An 18830-nucleotide genomic window follows, 5' to 3' on the forward strand; every position below is an offset into this window, starting at 1 on the left:
AAGGCAAAAACCAGCATAATAGATAAAGATGGACATTACCACATGATTAAAGGAACAACTGAACAAGATGATATAACCATAAAAAATATCTATGCTCCCAATGAAAGCGCTCCAAAATATATAAATCAAACTCTAATAGATTTAAAGAAAGAAATAGATGAATCTACAATAATAGTGGGTGATTTTAATATACCACTTTCAAAAATGGATAGAACAACCAGAAAGAAACATGACAAAGACACAGAAGAACTAAACAACACAATCAGCCAACTGGGCCTCATAGATGTGTACAGAGCATTCAACCCAACAACAGCACAATACACATTTTTTTCCAGTGCTCATGGAATATTCTCCACAATAGACCATGTCTTAGGCCACAAAACAAATCTCCTTAGATTTACAAAGATCAAAAAAATACAAAGCATCTTCTCAGACCACAATGCCATCAAATTAAAAATCAACAATAGGAAGACCAAGGAAATCAAGTCAAATACATGGAAACTGAATAACACCTCGCTGAAAAGCAACTGGTTAGCAGAAGAAATTAAACATAAACTCACAAAGTTCCTAGAAACAAATGAGAATGAAAACACAATATACCAAAATCTTTGGGACACGGCGAGAGTGGAGCAGAGGACAATTTATTGCAATAAATGCACACATCCAAAAAGAAGACAGAACCAAAATTAACGCATTAACACAGCATCTACAACATTTACAAACAGACCAACAGAGGGACCCTACAGCCACCAAAAGAAAAAAAATAATAAAGATTGTTGTTGTTATTGTTATATGCCGTTGAGTCGGTTCTGACTCACAGCAACCCTGTACAGGGTTTCCGAGGTTGTATATCTTTACAGGAGCAAAAAGCCTAATCTTTCTCCCACGGAACAGCTGGTAGTTTTGAACTGCTGACCCTGAGATTAGCAGCCCGATTCATAACCACTATGCTACCAGAGCTCAAATAAATGAGACAGAAAACAGAAAAACTATAGAAACAATCATCAGGACAAGAAGCTGGTTCTTTGAAAGGATTAACAAAATTGACAGACCACGGCAAACCTAACAAAAGAAAAGAGGGAGAAGATACAAGTAACACACATTAGAAACTACATGGGCGATGTCACAACAGAACCAAAGGAAATCAAAAGGATAACAACAGAATACTATGAAGAGTTGTACTCCAACAAATTTGAAAACTTATTAAGAGATGGATACATTTTTAGATAAACACGACCTACCTAAACTTACACAGAGTGAAGTAGAAAACTTGCACAGACCCATAACAAAAGAAGAAAAAAGCTCCCAACCAAAAGATGCGCAAATCCAGATGGCTTCACTGGTGAGTTCTACCAAACATTCAAGGAAGAGCTGTCACCAATTCTACTCAAATTATTCCAGAAGACACAGGAGGATGAAAAACTTTCTAATACATTTTATGAAGCAAGCATAACCCTCATACCAAAACCGGGAAAAGATGTCACTAAGAAAGAAAATTATAGACCAATATCTCTCATAAACATAAATGCAAAAAGTCTCAACAAAATCCTAGCCAACAGAATCCAGCAACACATCAAAAAGATAATACATCATGATCAAGTGGGATTCATATCAGGGATGCAAGGATGGTTCAACATTACAAAAACGATCAACATAATCCACCATATAAATAAGAAAAGAGAAAAGAACCACATGATCATTATCAATTGATGCAGAAAAGGCATTTGACAAAATCCAACATCCATTCCTGATAAAAACACTCAATAAAGTAGGAATTGAAGGGAAATTCCTCAACATAATTAAGAGCATATATTCAAACCAACAGCCTACATTACTCTCAATGGAGAGAAACTGAAAGCCTTCCCTCTGAAAACAGGAACCAGACAAGGATGCCCTTTGTCACCACTCCTATTCAATATAGTGCTGGAAGTTTTAGCAAGAGCTATACAGCAAGACAGTGAAATTAAAGGCATCCAAATTGGCAAAGAGGAAGTAAAACTCTATTTGCAGATGGTATGATCCTATACGTAGAAAAAACCCCAAACACTCTGTAAAAAAGCTACTAGACCTCATTGGAAGATTCAGCAAAGTGACAGGATATATATATATATATATATATTCAGTTGGATTCCTCTATACCAAAAACGACAAACACTGAAAAGGACATCCAACCTTTACAATCAGTCCTGGAGCCTAGATCTAGAGGGCATGGAGGAAGGCAGAATCTCCACTGAGTAGTATCCAATGTGTCTGGGCAGGTCTGATGAAAGGAAATGCGGAGAGGTCTCTTGTGATACAATAGTGAATAATTGTTATCAGGACTGTATGTGTGGGTTGGAAATGTAAAGGTAGATGTTTTGTAGCAAAGGAGGGAAGTAATTCACTTTGCAGTCTAGGAGAGGAGGTCCCTGGGACCATCAAGGGAGAAGAGCAGGACTCTACCCAGAGAAGCACTGACGATGACATGGAGAGATGGAGCGGTTGGGGACTTTAGACCCAGAGGTGAGAGGGACTGTTTGCTGATGATCGGGGGGCAGGCTTGCAGGGTATACCCTTTGGTTGGTTGATGATGCATAGAGAGGATTGTAGCCATGGCAAGGAAACGATATATAGGATGAATGTAAAGCTAATGCTCTCCCATGTAAACTATCACATAATTCACAATAAAATATTAAGTAAATAAACACATAAAAAGGTAACAGCGGTAAATACTGTCAGCTGATGGTGCATGAAGGCGATTGTAAACTTTTGCAATGATATGATAAATGTAAAACTGATGAGCTGCCTTGTAAACTTTCTCTCACTCAATCACAATAAAAGCTTTGAAACAAACAAACAAAAAGGATCAATATCCTTTAAGAGATCCTCTAGTTTCCTTCTAGCTAGAACTTTTTAAAGATACCAGAGAAGCAGTAATCTGACATGAAGTTTTCCTTTAAACACCTGCAATGAATAAATGCAGTGTCACATGCTTTAACAGGCAGCTAGAATAGGGCTAACATGCTCTTGCTGAAATCAATGTAATGACAATGACACATATATCAATAGAAAGTCATCTTAACTTCCATTGATGGTAAACGAAGGCCAAGTATCTCGTCAGAAAAATTTTTTTTAAATGTTTCCTAGTAAATAAGTACTATGGAGTCCTGGTGTGGCATGGCAGGTTAATGCGCTGGACTGCAAAGTTTGTTTGAACCACAAGGTCAGCAGTTCAAGCTCACCATCTGCTCCTTGAAAACCCTAAACAGGGTTGCTATGGGTCAGAACTGACACGACGACAATTAACAAGAAGTATGTACTATGAAGCATCCTTGGAAACACTATACAGGGTTGCTATGAGTCGGAACCGACTTGACAGCACTTAACAACAATAACAAAATGGAGCCCTGGTGGTACTGTAGCATATGCACTCAAGTGCTAACTGCAAGGTCAGCAGTCCAAACTCACCTACCACTCTGCAAGAGAAAGATGAGGCTGTCTGCTGCTACCTTAAAGATTGAAAGCCTTGGAAACCCTATATAAGGTTGTTATGAGTTAGAATCAACTCAATGGTAATGCGTTTTTGTTGTTTTTTTTCGGCAAGGACAAAATAAAGACTTCTTTGAGCAATCAAGGAGTTCTGATTCTTTTAATAGAATATCTTAAAATTCTGTAGTGGGTTGAAGTCACATTCCCCTAAACCTCAGAATGTGCTTTTATTTGGAAATAGGATCTCTGTAGGTTAGTTAAAATGAGGTCATACTAGATTAAGATGTGTCCTAAATCCAACGACTGATGTCCTTATAAGAAAAGATATACAGACACACAGAGAGAAGGTCGTGTAAAGACTGGAAGCAGAAACTGGAGTGATATGGCTACAAGCCAAGGAAAGCCAGGAATTGCTGGGGAGCACCAGAAGTTAGCAAGAAGAATGGTTCTGCCTTAGAACCTTCAGCGAGAGTACGACCATGCCAATACCTTGATTTCATACTTCTAGTCTCCAGAACTATGAAAGAAAACATTCCTGTGATTTTAAACCACCTTGCCTGTTGCTATATTACAGCAGTCCTACAAAACAAATTTAGTTTCCTCCATATTTCTGGTGTGACGCTGTGGGTTAGTGCGCCAGACAGCAAAGTTGTTTGAACTGCAAGGTTGGTAGTTCAAGCTCATCAGCTACTCCTTGGAAACACTATATAGGGCTGCTATGGGTCAGAATCGACTCGACGGCACTTAACAACCACAACAACAACCTATTTCTATGTTCTCAAATCAATGAACTTCACACCCAAATTCTGTTCCCAAAGAGAAATAATGTTTTATAAATAGTTAAAAAGTCAAGTAAATGCTCTTTTACATTTCCCTCCACAATCATTTGAGGACTGAATTTCTGAAATTTGGTTTTGTGGAGTAGTCTTACCAGGAAGTCTCATTTCCAGATATCCTCGGACCCTACTAATAAGGTCAGAAGGTGGTCTCTCTCCAGACTGTCCACTTGCAGCTTCATGTGTATGAATATCCAAAAGGAGCATCTCATTCAGCATGACTTGACGAAGTTTTGGGGAGAACTCTGTCACCAGCTCCAAACAAGCAGCAAAGAGCTGCCTAGCATGGGCAAAGTCCTACGAAAGAAGTTAACAGAACAGAATGGATCACCTTTCCTCTGGAGTCAAAAATGTGCAAATGTATGTAAGAATATGAACACATGTGAAAAAATCGAGTGCAGAAGACATAGATTCATTTATATGTTTAAACGTGAGCCTAGATTATCTCATCATCACTATATTGTTGATTTATTTCAATGAATATTAAATGCTTCTGTAATTTTTATATCAATAAATATAAGATACAAATTAATAAACAAATAAACCATAAAAAACAAAATAAGGACTTGTATAAAACACAGTATAAAATGTAAAATTCTATTAAGACCCTTCTCTTAACTAAAATGTTCAAGATTAGATTTCAGACCCTTTATCAGGTTTCACATTCTAAAATCTTTGCACACAACCCAATTATTAGTCTATATAACTGGCTAATAAATCAAACTAGTAAGTCAAGTAAATCAAACCAGCTATGATCTATCCAAGCCCTTTCCTACCCATCTCATTCTCATCTGTACAGAATGGATGGCACTTACGGTCTCTTTCCACAGGCCTCACTCATTCCCGCAATCGAACTTCTATCCATCACTCCAAAAAGACAGTTCTCAGTAACCCAAGACCTTCTAATTGTCCATTCTACTGAACACTTTTTAGCTATTTTGCTGGACTTGAGGGCCACAGCCAAGTGCTATCCATTTCCTTTACCTGGACATTCTCTATTCCCTCAGCTACTATGACTCCACACCTGTTTGACCCTCATACTCATCACCACTTTCTTGGACCCGATGTTACATTGCTCTGCACACTCTCCTTGAGTGACATTTGATGACTCACAATTCTGCATCACTAGTTCAGATAACAGGACTCTTGGTGTGGTGCTGTGGGTTAATGCACAGGACTTCAAGGTGGGTTTCAACTGCAAGGTTGGTAGTTCAAGCTCACCAGCCATGCCTCAGAAACGCTATAAATGCTGGCTATAAGTCAAACCAACTCTACAGCACTTAGCAACAACAGTCCAGGTAATAAATACCCCAATCTTCAGGCTCATATTGCCAATCACAGGCACAAATTAAAAACTAAATATGAAATTACAAGCTCTTCAAAAATCTTTTTATGCACATTCAATTGCTGACCCTGCTACTGTCCTGTCATCCTAACCAAAAACTTGAGTACCATCGTCCAGTGTTTCTTCTCTTATTCCCCCCAACAAATTAATAAGTCATCAATCAATTCTAGATCTCAATAGTTTCTTAATATATTCTATCTCTTGTAATACTTACACCACTTTCCAGCTATGTAACCTTGGAAATTTTTACCTTTTTATCTCTGATTTCTCACCTTTAAAAGTGATGGAACAGCTTCACCAAATTCTGTGTAAATAATGAGACCATGTATAGGAAACTGGAGAATGGGCTCTTTGTGTTAATTATTTTAGAGGAGGAAGGAGAAAAGGTGCTGGCTATGCAGATGTAATCAATCATATACTATTATAAACTCAACAATGGTTCACAATTGCCTAGAACTGCACAACCCAGTATAGAAGCTAATATGCACTGGACTGTGAACCACAAGGTTCGAGCCCACCCACCACTCCTCAGGAGAAAGATGATGCTTTCTGCTCTGTCTCTGGTAGCATAGTGGTTACGAATCAGGCTGCGAACCACAGGGTCAGCAGTTCAAAACTACCAGTTGCTGCGCGGGACAAAGAGGAGGCTTTCTACTCCCATAAAGATTTACAGCCTCGGAAACCCTGTTCAGGGTCGCTATGGGTCAAAGCCGACTCAACAGCATTTAACAACAACATCGCTATATCTGGGTTAAATAAAACATTAAAATTAATTTCACCTTTTGGGGGATATTTTTTTTAAATGTGACTACTAGCAAATTATAAATTACATAACAACTCATATATTTCTAGTGGACAGAACAGCAATTCTCAAACTTCAATATTCATCAGAAATTCCTGGAAGTCTTATTAAAACAAATTTCTGCCCCTCCCCACCCCAGTTTTCTGATTCACTAGGTCTACAGTGGGGTCCAACAATCTGCATTCCTAGTAAGTTTCCAAACGTCACTGATGCTGCTGGTCTGGGGACCATAATTTGAGACCCACTAGAACATACTTTGAGGTCCAGAGGACTAGACAACTCTATATAATTATTTACTCCCCTATACAAGTATAATTATTAATTATATGTTTAAGTAGATATAAAAGACAAATTTATGATATAGTGTATACATTGGCTTTTTCAATATTTTAAAACATATATGTATTTAGGGATAAATCTAACAAAATACATGCAAGACCTATATGTTAAAAATTATACAATATTATAGAATTAAATGGAGACATATGTGTAGGATTAAAAAGACTCAGTGATGTTCAGATACCAATTCTCCCCAACTCATTTATTGCTGTTGCTGTTAACTGCCATCAAGTTGGTTCTGACTCATAGTGACCCTGCACTGGGTTTTCGAAGACGTAAATCTTTGCAGGAGCAGAAAGACTCATCTTTCTCCTGTAGAGCAGCAGCTGGTGAGCTTGAACCATCGATCTTGCTGTTCACAGTGCAATGCTTATTCCACAGAGTCACCGCACTTGGAAACTGATTTATAGATTCACTGTAATCTGAATAAAAACTCCAGTAGACTTTTTAAGAGAGATTGAAAAGGTGATTCTATAAATTATGTAGCAAAGCAAGAATCTTGACTAGCCAAACAATTGTGAAGAACAAAACTGAAGGACTCACAATGCCAGATTTCAAAACTTACTAGAAAGTACACAAATAAATGCGGTCCTCTCCACACTCCCACACCCCAACTTTTTTTTAAGCAAGCAGGAAGAGGACAATTATGAACAGAGGGGAAAATGGAGACATGGTATGTAGACTGTGGAAATACTTTTAGGCAGATCAATTTTAGAAAAGAATACAAAAAAAAGGGAGGAGCTTCAAATTGTTTCCCTTATATCTTGGACTTCCTTAGGCAAAAGACTACGAAAAGTAATTTTAGATGATTTGATTTGGGTTGGTTTTAATCTTATTATAAAATCTTTACTAAATAAATACCCGAGAATACAAATAATAATGTTCTCCAGACTTTTCAAAAGACATGGAGCAATACCAATATGCTCAAGACCATTTTGGCATAGTTAATGAGGCTAAGTGAAAACAACCTTAAATATCTTAGGCCTATCACTGTGATTTTAAAAGATGAACAAAAGATAACATGTTCTGACTCCTGATTTCACTTCAAAATTATGTGGAGCATATTGCTAACAAGTAGTTGATACATATTTTTACTCACCTTAACAGTACTGCAGTGCAAACCTTTTGCCATGAGAATATAAACCAAATCTCTTGTTAAATTGTCTTTAATTCCTAAGATAACACCACTATAAACAGAAGGTACTTCCCACTAAAAGACATAAAAATATATAAATACACTGAGAAAATGAGCCAGATTTATCTAAGTATCTTCTAATAATCTTTAATCACAATCACAATCCAATAACTACTCATTCATAGATCATTTGTTAAGAGACAGGAAAATAACAGTGCCCATAATAAAACACAAAGCAAAGCAAACATCAATATAATGAGCTCATATGAAATAGTCACATGGATTGGAATTTTCTGAAGGATTATGTACAGAAAAAAGAAAACAAAATAGAAACTTTGATCTCCATGTATTTTTGTCTTTTAAACTTTGGCTATCAAGTCCATATGTGGCAATGTAGGATAAGCACTGAACTGCTAACCACAAGGTCGGCAGTTCAAACCCACCAGTTCTTCCTTGGATGCCATATATGGTTGCTATGAGTTGGAACTGTCTCGATGGCACTGTAGCAACAACAAATTCTGGTTGTGGGGTAACGCTGAACAGCGGTGGAGATGGGGAAGATGATTAAATTACATTAGCTCATTGTTCTAGTACCATCCTATAACAGCGATATAACAAAGAAAGCAACTGGCTCCCGTTGACATAGTTCCCAGTAGCTGCATCTTTTTTGTGTGGAACTTCACTACACCTGCTTTAGGCTCCTAAAGTATGTCTTCCTCTCCATCTTAATCACACTTTTTTACCAATTTGGAGTTATTTGCAATGGACCAAAAGAGGTAGCAAATTATTGGCTTATTTTATTTAATCAAATGTGACTCATTAAGTCTTATTTGTGCTACTTTTATGAATAGACTAGCAATATAATCAAATTCCATAGGGTTAAAATAACTTCAATAATATTAATAATGAACACTTGTTGAGTATTTACTCAGGGTTTGTACCTGTTCTAGTTTTATATAAATTAAGTCATCTGATCCTCACAATAATACCATAAAGTAGAAACTATTATTCCCATTTTACAAATGAGAAAATTGAGACACAGAAAAGTTAACTAATTTGTCCAAAGTTACACAACTAGTAAGTGTGGAGCTGGAATTGAAACTAAGGTATTAAGTCCCAGAACTCCCTCTCTTAACTATTAGACTATACCTCTTCATCGTTAGAGAGGAATGCTAACAACGCAAACACTGAGGAACCCCAACTAATGTTGAGAGTCATTTTTTACTCTAGGAGTTTTCATTTTTGCTGCTGAGCGCTGTCAAGTTGGTTCTGACTCACAGAGACCCTGTATAGGGTTTCCAAGTTGCATCTGGTGAGTCTGTACTGCCAATCTTGTGGTTCCCAGCCTAGTATGCTGACTCTATAGCACCTCATCAGGAGTCCCCTTATGTATATTGCTGTTAAATGCCGTTGAGTCGGTTCCGGCCCATAGCGACCCTCTATAGGGTTTCCAAGGAGCGACTGGTGAGCTTGAACCACCGCCTTGCAGCTCAAACTGACTTTGCAGTCTAGCACATTAACCCACAGGCCCCATGAAATATACACGATTGTCTTTAGTGGAGGATTATTTTAATCTTTTCTATATTTATAGGTTATTTCTCTTCTATCTCTAGCTACATTCCTCTGAAATACTATTTTTAAAACTATTTTTCATTTTTCACTTCACATGCAAGATAACTTTTAAATAGATAAAATCTCAGAAATATTCACTGGAAACTTTGTCAAGACCATCTAGAGTAAAAAAAAGTTCTACGAAAAAATTTTTAATAAAGTGGTTCCAAACCATAGGCTTTAGACTTCAAAATGGTACTTAAAAAACAACTTCCTGTCCCCTCCCAAAATAAAACCAACAAACTGTATACAGCACACAGCAAGTATTTGCTACAATCTGTATACAGAATATACCTTATCCATGTATTTAAGGAGTAAGGAACCCTGGTAGCACCGTAGTTAAATGCTTGGATGATATCCAAAAGGTCAGTTGTTGGAACCTACCAGTGTCTGTGGGAGACAGATGTGGCAGTCTGCTTTCATAAAGATTATAGCCTTGGAAACCCTATGGAGCAATTCTACTCTAATGTAAGATAGCTATGAGTGAGAACTGACTCAAGGCAACAGATTCATTCTTTGTTGTTTATATATATATTTACAGCTGTATTTTAAAAAGCTGAACATGCTATGACAATGAATGAAACAAACCTAGTTATAAATATTACTATCTTAATAGTTGATACTTTTTTTTACAATTTTGGATATTCTCAATGGAAATTATTGATATGAACACCTAAAAATTTAGATATAAAAATAGGGTCCTTATTATCAAAAAGGTCTTACCTGTTCTTAACCAAGGGTTTCTTACCTTGCTAGACACTGTCCAGAATTGACGCTCTGAAGTCATGCCATGTAATTCAATTAAAATCTGCCGAATCCTCCAGGGATCCACTGACAATATAAGCTGGTGCTCCAGCTGGCCAATGTTGACACTTGCTGAAGCTAAAGAAAAAGCCAGATTTTTATTTCGATAATGATTTAATTAAAGGTAAGAGAAATTGTGAATGGGTGTAAATATTCAATCTATAAATTAAAAGCAGCTCTTATCTTGAGAACAGATTAACTGAACATTGGCAAATTATATATTAATTTTTCCTCATTATAAAACCTAATATATTTTATATTGTATCTGTATCCAATAAATGAATGCATCCAGTAATTAAGTAAATTAACAGTGAAAATATAAACAAAGGTAACAATAAATAATTAGTTAATAGAAAGAACTACATACGCACATTAAGAGTTAACTTTAGATAGACTGTCCTGCTTTTGAACATAATGCATTTTTTTTTAAATGTATATAATTTTGAGCAATATTCAAAATGTATGCTTTTAGAGGGGAGAGGAGGCGGTATTCTCCTTTAAGAGAACCAAGAAACGATCATCAAAATCTCCAAATACAAGTCCACTTTCCAATAGTCTTCCATGGACCATTTCTAGCATGTTCTGTTCATATCAATGCTATTCTTTTCCTTTACAACTGGATAGTTTAAATCTAGTAAGGGTCAAAGCAGCAAAACTACTGCTTTTGTCGAACCAACTGAATTCTGTCTCATCTGTATAAAGTTGTGAAGTTTATGCTTTTTATTAAAGTATAACACTACATTTTCAGCTTATAGTCACAAAATAACGGCAAAAAAATGGAAGAAAATCATGAAATACTAAGGCAAAAATGGCAATGTTGCTAAAGCTGAATGTTTAGCCAGTAGACAGTTTCAGTAATATAGATTGAAATGTATAAATTTTATATTTGGTTTGAGGGTTATCAACATATTAAGTATAAAAGCATGGGTTAAACAAAAGTCAAACATAAAAACTTTACCTCCTGCTCTTATTTTTTATTTTAACCTCTAATAACATACTAGCAGCAGAGTTACCCTGGTCTATTTTCCCAGGTAAAATCTTTTTGATATCTAGACTAAGTCTCCATTATCCATAGACACAGCAGGAGTCAAAGCACTTAGCTATTTATATATGAAAACAAGTGAATTTCTATCAACTACTGACGTAAAGTATAAACTAGAACAAATTAAGAGGGCATCCTCAAATATAGTTCAAAGCTAATTTGAATAGATGAGCAAAACGTGCCCACATTTTAGCTAACAGACTAGAGAGCTAACCTGGGATATCATAAAATGAAGTTACAGGTTTAATGCACAGATTTACTCTAGGGGATCTCTTCCTCATCTGATCAACAAGTAGCTTTCGTTCTTCATCTTTCAACAATGTAATGAAAAGTTCATGTGAAGAAATCATGAAAACATACTGCAGATCTTCCAACCCCAGACACACATTCCTAGATCAGTAAGAAATATTGTAAAACAAAAAAGCGTATAATTTAGTTGGGAAAAACAATCACATTAATGAATTTTTATCAACAAGTTCTTTAAAAAGCCACCCATTTATATATTACATAATACTTTGAAATAGATCTTTAGATTTCCCTTTGGTCCTTATTTAAAAGTGTGATGTCAGTGCCACAACACACACACGTCAAAAAACATAATTAAAAGTTTCACATGAAACAGATTTGAGCTTAATCTTAACTGGTTCTCATTACTATTTGGTTGTAAGAAATGCAGAACAAACACAAATAATATAGCATAGTTTCCTCACAGGACCAAGTTCAAAGTTAAAAAAAAAATTAAAGGCACTTACTTCAGAAAAGCAGCCATGTTTTCTTTCAATGAATCTGAAGTTTTTTCTAAATTTATTGATCTTGAACATACCTAGGAATTAGAGTAAGTTTTACTTGAATACTTTAAAAAATGTAAACTATACTTTGAAAAGCGCAAATTAAAAACAAATTTCCATTATGTAACCCAAAGAACCACAGATTTGGTTAATAACTTGAGAAGATAAGATGATACCAAAGAATTAATTATGAGGGAGGGAACAGAAAGTGAACCTTTCAAAAACTGCAGCTATTTATCTTTAATAAAGACTAATCTGTTACAAAAATAAGGACAGCTAAAGACAAGTAAATACACTGTTGTTAAGTGTTGTCAAGTCAGGAAAGAATCACAGCAACACTGTCCAGGGTTTCCAAGGTGGTAGATCTGTATGAGAGCAGAGAGCCTCATCTTCAATGGAGCAGCTGGTGGGCTCAAACCATTGACTTACAATGAGGTGGCACTGTAGGGTAAGCACTGGGCTGCTAACTGCAAGGTCATCAGTTCAAAAGCACCAGCTTCTACAAAGATTTATAGTCTCAAAAACCCTACATAGAGACACTACGAGTCAGAATTGACCCAATGATGAGTTCACTGTGTTGTTGTTTTTTTTTTGTTTTGTTTTTTTTTTGAGGATGGCAAGGATTTAAAAGAAAAGAAATAAAGCAGAAAATAACAAAATATTGGCAAGGATATGGGGAAATCCTGAAAACAGAAACTTTAAAAGAGATCTGTAAACCAATGTTCATTATAGCATTATTCACAATAGCCAAAAGATGGGGAAACTCCAAATGCTCATTGATAAAAGAATGGATAAATAAAATGTGATACATACATACAATGAAATAGTACTTAATCAATAGGATAAAGAAGTCTTGATACATGCTACAATATAAACAGAGCTAGAAAACATTATCCTGGGTGAAATAAGTCAATCACAAAAGGACAGCTGCATGACTTCAGTTAAGTTAAAACACAAGAAAAGGCAAATGTATAACAGACCAAAGTCTATTAGGGTTACCTGGGGCAGGCAGAAGGAGGATAAGGGAGGTGGTAATGATGGTAAAATCATTCTAAGGATAGGATTCCATAGCAGATTAACAATTATGAGTTATATGGCTGTAAAGTTGAAATGGCAAAAATTGTATAAGTATATTTAAAACAAATAAAGATTAGTCGATGAGGCTGCTTATGTACAACAAATACTTCATGGAATTTGATTCCTTTGTCTGGAGATTTAGGATCATGATTTCATAGGGCATCCAACTATATGAAACATCCAGGATGGGTAAATGCATAGAGACTGAAAGCAGACATGTGACTTCGAGGAGCTGGGACTAGGTGCGGGAGTGAAATGAGTAACTTCTTAATTGGTTTACTTTAAGGATGATAAACATATTTTGCATCTACATAGAGACGGTAGCTAAATAACACTGTGAATGATGTATTATATACCACTGAAGTAAAGTGTTCACTTTAAAATCTTATTTGGTTCAGTTTTAAGTTATGTAAATCTTACCCCTACGTCAATATAAAGTTATTTAATTTAGAAAAAAAATAAAATACAAGACATCTCTAGCTATTGAAAACATTAAACAGATAATTAAATCATCCTTAATATTAATAAAATTTTAAATTTGGATGAAGTAGACAAATTCTTTCAAAATAATTTCAAAAATAACTCAACAACAAAAAAGAAAAAACAAATAGTTCTATCATCACTGACAAACTTCAAATAATATAAAAATCTGAAATCTTTTATAGACCCACATGGCTACACAAGTGAATTCTATCAAGCACCAAATGAAGCAATGATTCCATTTTTAGATCAACTTTTCCATGCAAGAAGAAAAAAGACACATGCCTCAATTTATTTATGAGGCAAACATGACTCTGACACCAAATCAAAGACAGGACAAGAAAAAAAAGAAACATTCATCTCACATATGAGTACAAAAAAATCTTACAATGTTAACAAACTAAATTTAGCAATACAGATTAAGAAAAGATCATGACTAGCTGGATTTGTTCTAGACATGTAATGTAAAGATACCTTTATACTTGAAAATCAATTCATGTACTTTATCACATTAATAAATTAAAAGAGAAAATCAGGTGATCATCTCAGTAGGCACAGATAAAAGGCATTTAATAAAATCTTAAAAATCACTCATGAGTCCAAAACAAACCAACAAATCAACTCTCTCAGCAAAGTAAGGACAGAAGGGAACATCCTTAATCTGATAGGGAGTATGTATAAAAACAAACAACCCTATAATAAACATCATTCTTAATAGGAATGGTGCAGGCTTTCCTGCTGGGACTGGGAATGAGACCAAGATGCCCAGCATTGTCACTTCTACTACCCGTCATATCTAGCACAGCAAGAGCAAGACAAATGAAAAGGAACAACAAGTAGAAGGTCAGAAAAAGAAAACAGAAAACCCCAAATTCAAATTCATTATTCATAAACAAAGACTACATAATTACTAAAACACAACAATTTACAGATAAATTATTAGTATTCGTAAGAGTTTAGAAAACTAAAGTTCTTGGGTACAAAATCATTTTTCAAAGTTCAATCGTACTTCTATATCAATTCATACACTATTTTATGCAAGACTTCTTTGGAAAACTTATGAAACTCTGAAGGACATCATAATACCTAAATAAATCAAGAGTCATGGATTAGAATACTGATTATTATAAAGGCATCATCAATTCTTCCCAAATTAGCTTTTAAATTAAGCATCATTTCAAGCTAAATTTCAACATGCCTATTTGTGGAACTTGACAATCTGAGTCTTACGTCTGCATGAGAGTGCAAGGGACAAAACAAGGTAGGAGGATTTGCTCTAGGTGGTAGCAAGACATAGGGATACTGATGCATAAACAGACAATTAAATAGTTGTACTGAGTAGAGACTCCAGAATTAGGCCAACACATATATCAACATCTGGCATACAAGGGTGGCTCTGTCAACTGATTGAAAAAAGATGGACATTTCAATAAATGCTAGAACAACTACAGAATTATAAATGTGGAAGGAAATATTACATCAGAACCCTACTTTACATTAGATTAAAAAAAAAATCAGTTATAGGGTAAAGACCAAAATCTCAAAGGTTGACTTTTTTACAAATTGTTTTTAAAGATAATAGACTAACTTAATGACTTCAGAATAGGAAAAGTTTTCATAAACAAAGAAATAACTGGATAAATTAGATTATATTCCAATTAAGATCTTTTAAAATGGTACATGGAAGTGCAGTGGCTCCACAGAGAGCACTGGTCTGCGAACCACAAGGTCCATGGTTTGAGGACGCCAGCCGCTCCTCAGGAGAAAGATGAAACTTTCTGCTCCCCCACAGATTTAAAGCCTCAAAAACCCTAAACAGGGTCACTATGCGTCACAACCAACTCAACAGCACTTAACAACAATGACAAATGATATAAGGAAAGTTAAAAGATTCCTCAGAAAAGATACCTACAATACTTTTGAATGACAGTCAGAATATGAAACAAACTTCTTCAAAAGAAAAAGCTACTATGCTAGAAAAATGAGGCTTACCACTCAAAAGATTAAATCTATATGAGCAATATATAAATGAGAAGCTGATAAATTCCTTATTCATAAGGAAAATGTAAACTAAAACCTCCTAGAGATACCACTACACAACCATCTGACAGGTATATTTGACTGTATGATACAAAGCACTAGCCGCCATAATACTGACCAATGAAAACTCTCTCATGTATGTACTTGGTCATATCAAAGTGATTAAACCAATAATCAATTGATATGACCCAAGGCATATTTCATAGATAAACTGGCACATACATGCCTCAGTATACACATAAAAGTATTTTTCAAGCAGCACAGTGGTGAAAAACTATAAACAATCCAAATGTCCATCATCAAAAGAATGGCTAAATAAATTGTGGTATCCTACTGTGTCACGGTAGGATTAGCACGGGACTGCGAACCACAAAGTCATCAATTCAAACACACTAGTAGCTCCTCAGAAACCCTATTAAGGGTCACTATGAGTTGGAATCAACTTGACAGCACTTAACAACAAATGATCAAAATAATGTTTTAAAATCTTACAGCAATTAAAATTAAAAAGAACTATATCTATATACAAACATGTGAATAAAACTTCCAAATATGAGATGGTTTCAAAAAGTTCACATAGAAATGGAATTAAAAGACATCGGAATCTTTCCACCAACTTTTTGAAGCCCCCTTATATAATAATGTCGAGTTGAAGAAGAAAAGGAATACGTATTATATCATTCCATTTATATGAAGTTCAAAACAGGTAAACTAAAGATACCTTCTAATAATGTATATAAAGGTGATACATCTCTAAAGAAAAGCAAAGAAATGATTACCACAAAGTTAGGACAGTGGTTTTCTCAAGTGAGGGGAAAAGGAAGTTGGGTAAAGGGCATAAAAGGTGCTTTTGGTGGTTGGTGGTGATGTGGAGTCGATTCAGATTCATAGCGACCCTAGTAAAGGATTTCCAAGGCTATAAATTTTTACAGGAGCAGAAAGCCTCATCTTTCTCCCGCGGAGCTGCTGGTAGTTTCAAACTGCTAACCTTGTGGTTCACAGCCTGATTTGTAACCACTATGCTATTAGAGCTAACTAGTATTTCTGAACCTAACTCATGCATCTGTACTTCTCTCGATATAGATTATAAATTAGTTCACAATTTAAAGAATGTTAAAGAGAGAGATAGAGAAACCAAGTAGAAACAGATTTGGGAACTCACATGAAAGGGTAGAGGTATGATTTGGGAGCTTTTAGTAAACAGGTGATTATTAAAGCTTTGGATGAGAATTTTAAATGACATGAAAAGATGGTGGAATCAAGGACAAAACTTTTCCAAATAAAAACAGTAAAAAGCACAAGAAGGAAGTTAATGAAAGATTAAGAAGAATCCAATGAAGGATAAAGAAGAAACATGGAGAAAGAGAGTTGTAAAAAGAGCGAAACTAGAAAACAAGATAGAACAGTGGAGTCTGCACCATCAGACACAGACTTCAGGCAAGTGAGATGAAGACTAAAAAGACGGCACTGGATTTGGCAATAAAGAGATCACTGGCAAGTTTAAAGCAAAATTATAAATCAAAATAATGTCTTACCTCAAGAAGAAAGTCTATTTTCTCTTTATTAGATCTAAGAAATAGCTGGTTAAAGTGAACACTAATTGTTCTACCTTCCAATATATCACGGACTGTGTTACAGGCACAGACTTTAAAACAGATTTCATCTAGAGCTTCATTTCTGTAGAATACAAAAGTAGATCCACTAATATTATTTTAACTTTAAAAGAAAAGGTGTCTATTGCAAAAGTTAATTCACAAGAATGACCCATTTATTCTTGAGAAGTGGGTTATTTAGACATTCAATGACACTAGTAAATGCAATGCTAAATCAGGGGAGGTTGTGGGACCCAAAAAGGTTTTGAATTTATCTCAGGATGAATTACTTACAGATTAAGCAATAGAATGGAACTTTAGAGGTGGTTTTGATAAACTAGAAAAGCACTTGATCTTTTCATCAAAAATTAGGAAGTCATTTTTCAATTTACTTACCCTTGTTGAGCTTTCTGAAAGAGTTCTCTTAGTACTGACTGTCGAAACTGGACAGGTAAACTGAAACTTAAGTTATCTTCAATGAAAATCTTTATTACCTCCTAGAACACATACATAAAAAGACATCATTTCAAAAATCATCACTAAATTTCTTTTTTTAAAAAAAGTTTTTTCTCATACTGAAGAATACAAGTTAAACAAAATCCTTCATTTCTAAAATTTTTTTATTTGATTAAGGGGAAAAAAAGCATATTTTTTTAATTAAAGTCCATAGATCCAAAATGAGCAGTGAATGGGAAAATTAACTAAGAGGCAAAACAGCTAAACTATTAAAGACAGATTTAAAATATTCTTCTAATACACCTTAAATACAGGGTCATTTTTTTTGTTTTTAAACTCTTTATGAGAAAGAATAGTGTAGGAGATAGGGAAGAGGATTTCCGGAAAAAGCTGAAATGATAACAACCAGGTTCAAAGGCAAGGTGGGCTCTGGAACAGACCATCGAAACCACAAAATCAGGTTACTCATTTTCTCCCAAGGTCTTAATATCGAAGTATCTTATAAGACTGGGCTACAAGGCCATACTTTCAAAATAGACACAAGATTCCAGGATCCATAAAACTAAAAGTTGTTTACCTGTAATTTTTAAAGTCTACTTACAGAGTTTATTTTACATGGGCAAACACTTCATCTTTAAAAAGAAAAGATAACATCAATAGTATAGCTAACATTGCTCTAGTGTTTTCCCTTTGGGTTATTATAAACTATCACTTCTCACTATATTCTCCTAAGAGTCTTAAGATATTGTTGTTGTCATGTGCCATCGAGTCGAAACCGACTTATAGAGACCCCATGCACAGCAGAACGAAACAATGTCCGATCCTGGGCGAACCTCACTACCACTGCCACACTTGACGCCATCAATGATGCCAACTGGCTGATCCATCTCGTTGGGGGTCTTCCTCTTCTTCTCTTCTTCTCTGACCCTCCACCTTACCCAGCATGACATCCTTCTCCAGCGACTGTTCTCTCCAGACAATGTGTCCAAAGTAAGAGAGACGAAGCTTAGCCATC

General features: G+C 35.3%; 1 protein-coding gene across 1 annotated transcript in view; it reads right to left on the reverse strand.

Moving 5' to 3' along the window:
• Positions 1 to 18830, reverse strand: part of INTS8 (integrator complex subunit 8) — an 83289-nt gene that overhangs the window by 47377 nt on the left and 17082 nt on the right. Inside the window, exons 9-15 of the mRNA XM_006859210.1 lie at positions 17756 to 17856; positions 17303 to 17444; positions 12135 to 12205; positions 11597 to 11772; positions 10285 to 10418; positions 7890 to 8000; positions 4400 to 4601 (exon numbers count right to left, since the gene is read on the reverse strand). Of these exons, the coding sequence (XP_006859272.1) occupies positions 4400 to 4601; positions 7890 to 8000; positions 10285 to 10418; positions 11597 to 11772; positions 12135 to 12205; positions 17303 to 17444; positions 17756 to 17856 (937 nt within the window). The remainder of the gene's footprint in view (positions 1 to 4399; positions 4602 to 7889; positions 8001 to 10284; positions 10419 to 11596; positions 11773 to 12134; positions 12206 to 17302; positions 17445 to 17755; positions 17857 to 18830) is intronic.

This window comes from Chrysochloris asiatica, unplaced genomic scaffold (genome assembly GCF_000296735.1).
Source record: "Chrysochloris asiatica unplaced genomic scaffold, ChrAsi1.0 scaffold00031, whole genome shotgun sequence".
In the NCBI taxonomy this organism is placed as follows: Eukaryota; Metazoa; Chordata; class Mammalia; order Afrosoricida; family Chrysochloridae; genus Chrysochloris; species Chrysochloris asiatica.